The following is a 9,788-nucleotide window of genomic DNA, read 5'->3' as shown; positions in this document are numbered from 1 at the left end:
CACAACACATCATCTCCATCAACACACACACACACAACACACACCACCTCCATTACCACACACACCATTTCCATCACCACACAACACACCCTCTCCATCAACACACACACAGAAACACACACAACACACACCACCTCCATCACCACACACACCATTTCCATCACCACACAACACACCATCTCCATCAATACACACACAGAAACACACAACACATCATCTCCATCAACACACACAGACACATACAACACACGCCACCTCCATCACCACACACACCATTTCCATCACCACACAACACACCATCTCCGTCAACACACACAGACACACACAACACACACCACCTCCATCACCACACAACATACCATCTCCATCAACACACACACAGACACACACAACACACACCACCTCCATCACCACACACACACACCATCTCCATCAACACACAACACACCATCTCCATCAACATACAGACACATACAGAACACACCATCTCCATCAACACACACACACACCACCTCCATCACCACACACAGAGACACACCATCTCCATCAACACAAACACGCCACCTCCATCAACACAGGCACACACACAACACACACCACCTCCATCACCACACATACACACCATCTTCATCAACACACACACAGACACACACAACACACACCATCTTCATGAACACACACACACACACACATCATCTCCATCACCACACAACACACCATCTTCAATAACACACACACAGACACACACCACCTCCATCACCACACACACCACCATCTCCTTTAACACACACATACACCATCTCCATCACCACACAACACACCATCTCCAATAACACACACAGACACACACACACAACACACACCACCTCCATCAACACACACACAATACACACCACCTCCATCACCACACACCCACGATCTCCATCAACACACACACACCATCTCCATCAACACACAACACACTATCTCCAGTAGCACACACACGTAGATACACACACATACAACACCATGACCAGCTAATTTTTGTATTTTTAGTAGAGACAGGGTTTTCCCATGTTGGCCAAGCTGGTCTTAAACTCCTGACCTCAGGTGATCCACCTGCTTTGGCCTCCCAAAGTGCTGGAATTACAGGCATAAGCCACCATGCCTGGCCTACTTAGCAAGTCCTTGACACATAGTAGGCACTTTATAAATACTGTGACTTTCAAGTCTCAATTCAATTTCATTAACTGCTTCTAATAGGATTTTCTTTTAAAACCACAGACTTGTTTTTCCTCCTCACCTCAAAGGTTGCCTTTACTGAATTATTATAAATTCTCATTAGAGCATTCAATGGCCAGATGACTGATTTGAAAATATTGCATGCCTTTTATAGATATTCAGCTGGCACAGGTGGTGTGTTTCCCTAAAACTTGATTCTGAGTCTGCATTTCATTTGCACCTATTTTGGGGGATGGCACTTTGAAGTCTCCTTTCCCCTCCTGGGCTGGGTTATTCCGAGTCTCTATTACCTTCAGACTGAGGTGGAGTAGTTTATCGGCCTTCACGTATTGGAGGTAGTTTACACCTTACAACCCTTTCTCTGTCTTGGGATTGTCACCGTGACTCACCTTCATACTCCTGCAAATGGAGGTGCACGTCTCTAGGAGATGGTGAGGTCCAGACAGCAGGAATCCTGCGGGGCTTCCTCTCTACCTTCTCCCCTTTCTCTTAGGGAGAGGGGCCCTGAATTGATTCTCAAGCCCAGTCTGGATGGTAAAAAATGTCCATTCAGGTAAGTGCTGCCTACATGGACATTTGACCTCTGCTGTGGCTTAAATTCTGCTTTCCAAAGCTCACGCTGAAATTTAAAGGCCATTCAACAGTATTAAGAGGAAGGGTTAATGCTGTTATCTCGGGAAAGAATTACTAATAGAAGAATACATTCAGCTCCCACTTTTTCTCAGCCTCATGGGCTCTCTTGCTTTTCTACTTTCCACCACAGGCTGGTGCAACCAGACGGCCCTCACCAGATGACTGATCCAAGGCTAGCACCATAGCACCATACCCTTGGATTTCCCAGGCTCCAGAACCATGAACCAAATACATTCTTATTTATCAATGACCCAGTCTGTGCTGTTCTATAACTGCACCACAAAATGGACCAAGCCAGACTCTTTAGTGCTTTCTTATTGACCTGTGTACTCTAAGACACTGGTTCCTTTAGATGAGTGTGCTTTGAGAGTGTCCCTCACCGGCAGGGTGACCTCATGACGTCAGTGATGCTTTTGCTGCTGCCCCTTTTGGTGCCCCCATCATAGTGGAGCCCGGGGGAGAGGCAGAGGCTCTGGAGCCATTCTGGATTCTGCCTCAGGCTGGTGACTGGTTAATTTCTGTGAACTTTAACCTCCTCATTGGTCAGGTTCCCTAGGAGTAATACGAGGGGAAAAGGATGCCAATTTCCATGGATCGCCATTTTCCAAGGTGCCGTGCTCAACACTTCACCAACTGTTGTTTCTCCCAAGGCCTTGAGGAAAGTAACAGTCATACCTCCAGGTGAGAAAACCTCAGGGAAGCCTCTTCTGTCCTCCTAACCGGGAACAGCTAAAAATTCCTGGCGCGAGAGATTTGTTTTTATGGCACTGATACCGTAAATGGGATACTTCACCATTCCCCTTTTTGTGCAGGTGCTGAGAAATGTTAGCAGAACCAACCCAGCGGCCAGCGCATGCCATGTGTGAACGTCCCTCTGATGTGCACATTTCTACTCACGGTGGGCCTCTAGGTTGTCCCTGCTATATTTTTCTGCTTCATCTCACTCCAAGTTTTTTTCTTCCTTGTTGCATTTTATAAATAAGCTCCTGCTTCTCCTTTCTGTACATCAGACAGATTTAAACAAAGAAAGAAAAGCAGCACACAGGTGATGAAGCAAGTCGTGCTCACCCAGGCTATGTGGCAGGGCTCGGGCCTGGGTCTGACCCATATTCAAGCCAAGAGTGTCCGATCCTGCTGCTGCGCCGTCTCCCTCTGTCGAGTCGAAGACCGTTTACAACACCTGAGGAGGCCAGAGGCTTTTCCTCACTCAGGGCACTCACTTCTCAGGGCCACGTCTCAGCAGCCTCCTCAATAGCAGACCCCATGGGATGCACTTATCCCATGGCCTTGTACCCACCATTCTTCCGTCTGAAAGTCCTGGGTGTGGAGTGACTGGTTGGCAGCTGGTGGGTGGGGTTTCCAAGTGGGTGACAGTGCTCTCCGGAAGCCAGGAACACCGTGTCCACACTGACCAGGCCTGTGGAGAGTGCTCAGCCTAACCTTAGAACACATTTGTAACTGAACGCACTGTTTTCACTTTGTATGGAATAGGTAAAATATTCTATTAAAGTTGTGAAATGTGAACAAAAAGAAAAAACCTGGTGAGGTTATGAAGGCTCAACTGCACCAAAATCCTGGCCTTGAAATCAGAATCCTGGCACTGACTCTCTTAGCAATGTTATGGGGGCTCTGCAAAGCTGAGAAGCCGAGTCCCGTACGAAGATAAAAGGCTGCGCCTGGATGGCTTGTGTGTGGCAGATGGGGAGGCTCCTCCTAGTCACGCCTGAACCTTCGGTCTGAACTGGAGCTCCACGGAAGTGACGCTGCCCTGGAATGCGGCGAACATCCGCCTCCCTCCTGTGGCCGATGCATCCTCCAGCGTGTCCTCTGCTGGAAACGCACGTTATCTCTAGAGCTGGCAGGTGCAGGACACTGAGGGCTGAGTGTCTCCGGGAGCACGTCAGATGTGAGAATGAAAAGACAGTCAGAGATTGCCCTAGCCCTGCCTGGCATGGAAAATGTGGAGCGAAATACATCAGTGACTCCTGCCAGGCCTGTGGGAGAGTCATGCCAGGCGTTTGCCATGTTTGGTAACAACCAAGGAAGAGCGCTGTGACAAAGTCAACACTTCTCCCTCGGGTCCCTGCCCATCCCTTTCTGGAGTCAGTGACTAACATTTCAGGGAGCACTGAGGTTGTGAGCTGATCTCCCCTTTACATGGGGCCATCCCCTTTTTGAATGAGCTTAAAGCCAGGTACTTCACGCACTGCCATGATGTACAACCTGTTGCCATGGGACCCCTTTCCAGTCTCGGGAGAGGACAGTCCCTGTGCCCGGATTCTAGAACCATGCTTACCACACCATTACAGGGAAGACGTCTCTGGGAATCTAGCCGTGCCTTTCAGACAGGGATAATGTGGCCCACAGATACCACCAGACTCTTGTGAATACAATCATGAGGTCACAGTGTGCCCAAACAGACGTGTCTCAGACAAACCGGAATCTGGGGAATGGCCACTGACATGGAGTCAGGAGCAACTTGCTCTCAGGGTGCAGATTGATTCCAGAGTCTGTGAGAAGAAGAGAAGCCCAGATAGAAACTGGGGAACAGGCCCAGGGGAAGGTGACCACGCGAGGAGAGCAGAGAATCCAGGACGGTGGCCAGAGGCAGGAGCACAGCTGGGGAGTAGGCTTCAAGCTCACGCTTCCAGCACCTCTGTGTGTGTGCACGTGTAATGTACATGTGTGCGCATGCATATGTGTGTACTTGTGAGCCCATGTGTTTGCATATTCACATATGTGTGTGTACAGGCATGTGTGTATTGTGTGCTTGTGTGCACAAATGTCTTCTGTGTTTACATGTATGCACATGTGCATACTTCTGTGTGCGTGTAGACATGTGCGTGTGTGCATGTCTGTGCACATGTGTGTGTGTTTCTGAGAGAAGATCAGGCCAGCTCAGACTGCCTGAGTGAGCACTGTAGAGAAAGGCGGGGAAAATAGCCTTTACCAGCATTCTTGTTTGTCCAAAATAAGGGAAGCTGTTAGATTCTGAAGGGCGTGCTGCTGTAATTCTCACTACCACTGTCTAATTTATGCAAGCACTTGCCTGCAGCTGCTTCAGGAAAAGGCCTTTATTATCCCAAGGCCCCTCCTCCCCCGCACCCTCTGACCTGCATGCAGAGCCCTCGGGAGCCCAGGCTTCCTGCCTGTGTTTGTGGGAAGTGCCGCCGCGATGGCCTCTGCGTGGGAGCCTGGTGATGGGTTCCTCAACCTGGCCCTCCATAGCCTCTTCAATCACATCTCCTTCAGAGAACGAATAGCCTCCCACACAAACGTGAGTGATTGGGAACCTTGGGAACTGTGGAAGTTTCAGCTTAAATTCTTCTCTGAAGTTTATCCGAAGCCCAGCTGACACCGAGCATGAGGATTTGAGGAGAAAAGGACTTACGTGTTTCACTTGAATCTTGCAAGCTTAGTTTCCTTCAAACTGTACAACACATAGGTTGGATTCCTCCTCCACTGCTGATCCCCGTCCCCCAAGCCACCAAGGTTCAGATCCTGGAATTTAAAGGGGTAGTGCGCACACACACACACGGATATGCAAACACATGTGTGTGCTCACAATTACACACATACACATGCACACACATACATAACACGTGCACACACACAGAGGTGCTGGAAGCGTGAGCTTGAAGCCTGCTCCCCAGCTCTGCTCCTGCCTCTGGCCACCGTCCTGGATTATCTGCTCTGCTCACCTGGTCACCACCCCCGGGCCTGTAATTTAAAGAATTTCTCATTGGCTGTGTGACATTGGGCAACTGACTTAACCTCTCTGTGCCTCAGCTGTAAAATGGACATAGTAATAATAATGCCGTCCCTCTTGAGGCTGTGGTGAGAAAAAAACAAGTAGATGCATTTGAAGTACAAGTGGCACCCACCGTGTGTCACTTGTGTACATGCATGTCATTCTCCCCGTATGACTACTGGGAACGTTCAGGCCCACCCCAATCTCCAGGAGGAGGACTGGGGCCGAAGCTGAGTTGGTCACCCATGGCCAATGATGTAATCAATCACAGCTCTGTAATGAAGGCTCCATAAAAACCCAAGAAGACTGGGATAGAGGAGCCTCAGGGTAGCTGGCCCTGTGGAGGGTGGCGCCTACGGAGCGCAGGGAAGCTTCACCCCCTCCCCCAGCCCTCACCTACACATTGCTTCATTGGCCCGTTCATCTGTGCCCTTTGCAATAAAGGGGTAAACATAAGTCAAGCATTTCCTCGAGTTCTGTGAGCCAAGCTAGCGAATTAACCAAACCCAAGGAGAGGGTCTTAGGAACCCTGATGTACATACAGCCAACCGGTCAGAGATACAGGGGCTTGCGATTGGCACCTGAAGTGGGGGCCTTCCTGTGGGACTGAGCCCTCAACCTGTGGGTCTGGCACTCATTCCAGGTGGACAGTGTCAGGATTGGTTGAACTACAGGACCCAGGGCCCCTCCTGACACTGCTCCTTCTCGGAGGTGGGGACGCGCTTGTCTGGGTGAGTACCTGCTGGGGATCTGACACTGGAAGACCTTCCAGGCAGCAGGAGGCTCAGGACCTCCCCTAGAAGCCCCTTCCCCTCCGACACTGGAAATACATGGTTTCATTTCCACGAACCTGTGAGTTTGTGCACACTGTGCACTAAGACGCAACACGGGGTCAGGAGAGACTGTGGGGAAAATAAGCAAAACATGGCCAGACCCATTTTCTGACCAATTTTCAAGTGGATTTTGGGTATCAAACTATCATCCTGTTTGATTTTTCTGTGCAGCAGGATATTAACCAGCGTTAAAGGGAGGGAGATTCTGGGACAGGCTGCGGCGCGGATGAGCCTTCAGGCTGCTGAGTGACACGAGCTAGTTACTGAGAACAAATCCTGCCCAACTCCCCTTAGGTGGGGTCCAAAGAGTTGACAGGTTCACGGAGAAAGGAAGGAGAAGGCAGGTGCCAGGGGCTGCGGGAGGGGAGGGAGGGTTTACTGAGGGCAGAGTTTCCATTTGGGAAGATGAAGAAGCTCTGTGGGTGGAAGGTGGTGACGATGAACGCACATCATGCCTCCAAAGTGTACAATTAAAAACGGTGACGAGAGCCCCAGTGTTACGTGATGCACATTTTACCGCAATGAAAATCACACCTCATTGGGCCAGCCCTATCCACTCGGAGAGGAGGAAGCTGTTCTTCCCCGAAGCGCACATTTTCAGGACGGCCTTTTTAGACGTGCTGCGTTGCGTGAGTACTGTGGAGAGTGTGAGAAGGGGAGGCCAGCCAGGCAGGGCCCACAGACAGCAGGGGTCAAACCATGGACATCTTTAGGGCATTTGTCCCTCCTGGTCCTTGGGAACAGCCCCAAGTGACTCCCTGACATGTGTCTGTGGCATGGGGGGGGGCCCTAGAGTACCAGGGTTGGGGTGGGCACTGGGGTGGGCAGAGTGCTGTGAGCCGGGACTCACAGTGGCTCCTCTCCTTCCAGCCAATGCACAGTGCAGTCCAGCTCGGTCTCTGCGAGCGCAGCCATGGAGGACCCCACATGGGTACAGACCCATGACTTTCACTCCGGGTCTGCCGTGAGTCGCTCGAGTTCACCAGCCAGCACCCCGTCTTTAGACAGCGGGTGTGTAAGTCAGCCAGGTTCTGTGTCACTGAAGCCTTCCTTCCTGGATGTGTCCCAACACAGCCTCTCAAGCTGTGGGGCGAGGCCTGCAGTCCTGCGTCTCGTGTCTGGGGAGCACGTCGGCTTCCAGGGCAGCAAACTCGCGGTGCTTCCTCTAAATGCTTAGACTACGGTGCAAAAGATCCAGGAAATGCCGTTGGCATTCGGTTCCCCTCGCTGTGTCCTCCTAGCCCTTTCCGTGAACCTTTTGTTCTGACGGGGAGGACAGCCGGTGGCCTGGGTCTCACGCTCCGCCTCTTGAGTGCCCTGTGGGCCTCTGCAGGCTCCTCTGCGGGCCACATGTGTGTGGTTTGAGCAGAACGGGAGACTTCACAGGCTTCTGCTGGGAGCTCACTTGTTTATTTTGGACGAATTCTTTGTCTCTGCTGCTGACCATGCAGCCTGAACCCTGTTTTGTTATTTCGCCGTCCACGAGTTCTGTCAAAGACCAGTGACCTTCTGCCCTCATCCGCTGACCGCCCGACTTCACTAAGCAGCATTAGATGACATTTTTCTGTCACTGAATTTTTAGGTCAAGCCCATTCTATCACTGCAGAAGAGATAACTGGATGGCAGCGTGACAGCCTTTGGGGCAGGGCGGCCGTCTCTGGATCAGACACATTATTCCTTTTCCCAGGCACGCGGCCTTTGCCATTTCAGAGCCAGGGCTTTCCCCAAAGACTACATTTCCATCAGCTGCACCTTGTGCAGGTCCCACCCCCTTATGCCCCTCCCTTACTTTAACAGGTGCAGAAGGGGAGGGAACGTCTGTGCTTTTCCAGGTTGCTTCCTTTCTGTAATGTGACTCACCTGTTCTGCAATATTTTTTAAGCATTTACAGGCTGTGCAGAATTGTGGAGGATGAAAGTTTGACAGAGACGTGGGGCTGACCTGAGGGAGTCATGGGCAGCAAGGCCAGCGACGAGGCAGATACAAGAATAACTGTAGTGTGGGGGCTGAATAGTACATGCTGCAGCCTCCCGGGGTGCAGCCAGTGGGGGATGAACAGACCCATGGTCCTCCACACAGATGTCAGCACACTCCCAGGTGCATCTCCAAACACAACAGGTTGGTGTGTCTGCCCGGAGCCCACAGCGCCCTGCCCTGCCCCCGGCCCACCCCATCCAGGGCCCCCGACTGCCTACAGCCACTGAAGGGTAGAAGGGGCCCGAACTTGGTCGGAGAGGAGGAAGCTGCTGTTCCAAAGCACACATTTTTAGGGCAGCATTTTTAGAGGTGCTGCATTGCATGAGAACTGTGGAGAGTGTGAGGGGGGGAGGCCAGCCAGGCAGGGACCACAGAGAGCAGGGGTCAATCCATGGATATCTTTAGGGTCTCTGCCCATTTTGGTCCTCTGGAACAGCCCCAGTTGCTCCCCCTGAAGCACATCTATGGCATTGGGGCCCCCCGGAGCACCAGGGTTGGGGCAGGCAGTGGGGTCGGCAGAGCGCCCTGAGCTGGAACAGGAGGCGTCTCCTCTCCTTCCAGCCAATGGACTGGGCTGGACTCCCAGGTTTACAGAAAAGTGGGGCAGACACTGGAGAACTGCTTTGTCTTGAGATAGAGTGCTCACCCCACCAGGCATAGCGTCCCTCCTTGCCCCTGGTAGTGCGAGGACCAGGCCGTACCCGTGGCCATGTGGAAGCTGAGTCCATGCAGCATCTGGTGGCGAGTGCCGTGCCCACTGGGAGGCTCACTGAAAGCCATCCAGGAGGTCTGGGCTCCTCTGAGGCTGACTCGAGGGGGCTGCCCAAACAGAAAATCCCAGGCCTTGCTATTTCAATCTCAGACCAACCCACCTGTGAACACTGCCCTTTCATGTGGACGTGGGGAATGAGGAGGAGACAGGGCAAGCTCAGGACCAAAGGAAGAAGAGGCTGACCTTGAAGCCTTCTCCAGGGAGGGACACAAAGTCACGACCTCAGCTGGCAGATGGGGCTTGATAAACCACAGCCTCCTGCCCCCAGCGCTCTGGCCCTGGGAACACTCAGACATGACAGAGTCCAGACGTATCTCTGAGAGTCACACCACGCACCTCGTGCCCCTGTTCTCCCATAAGAAGAGCCCCTCCCGGCAGACAAAAACCTCTCATGTGTGACTCAACCACGCCGTAAGAGAGGCTCAGCTGAAGAAGTTTAACTAAGACGCCAGTGGGGCGGAGTCCTGGGGGAGCCCAGCAGCATCTGGCTCGGCCTTCTCCTGGCTGTCCCTGCCCCTCTGCCCCCAACTGAGACAGAGGGAGGCTGGGAGCCCCCGCCCTGGCCATTTGGTGCAATCTTATCAGGAATGCGTGTGCCCTG

The 9,788-nt window shown here is 52.2% G+C and overlaps 1 protein-coding gene across 1 annotated transcript; it reads right to left on the bottom strand.

The window, feature by feature from the left end:
• Positions 1-8,669: 8,669 nt before the first annotated feature.
• Positions 8,670-9,336, bottom strand: LOC103240939 (putative uncharacterized protein FLJ45177). Its single transcript, XM_073022691.1, is given in 2 exon segments — positions 8,670-9,066; positions 9,069-9,336. Coding segments are annotated over 2 exon segments (489 nt in total). The 5' UTR covers positions 9,196-9,336; the 3' UTR covers positions 8,670-8,704.
• Positions 9,337-9,788: the final 452 nt, after the last annotated feature.

The sequence above is a fragment of the Chlorocebus sabaeus genome, chromosome 13, assembly GCF_047675955.1.
Source record: "Chlorocebus sabaeus isolate Y175 chromosome 13, mChlSab1.0.hap1, whole genome shotgun sequence".
Taxonomy (NCBI): Eukaryota; Metazoa; Chordata; class Mammalia; order Primates; family Cercopithecidae; genus Chlorocebus; species Chlorocebus sabaeus.
Note: the sequence above shows the minus strand (reverse complement) of the source record. Positions and strands in the feature narration are given on the sequence as shown.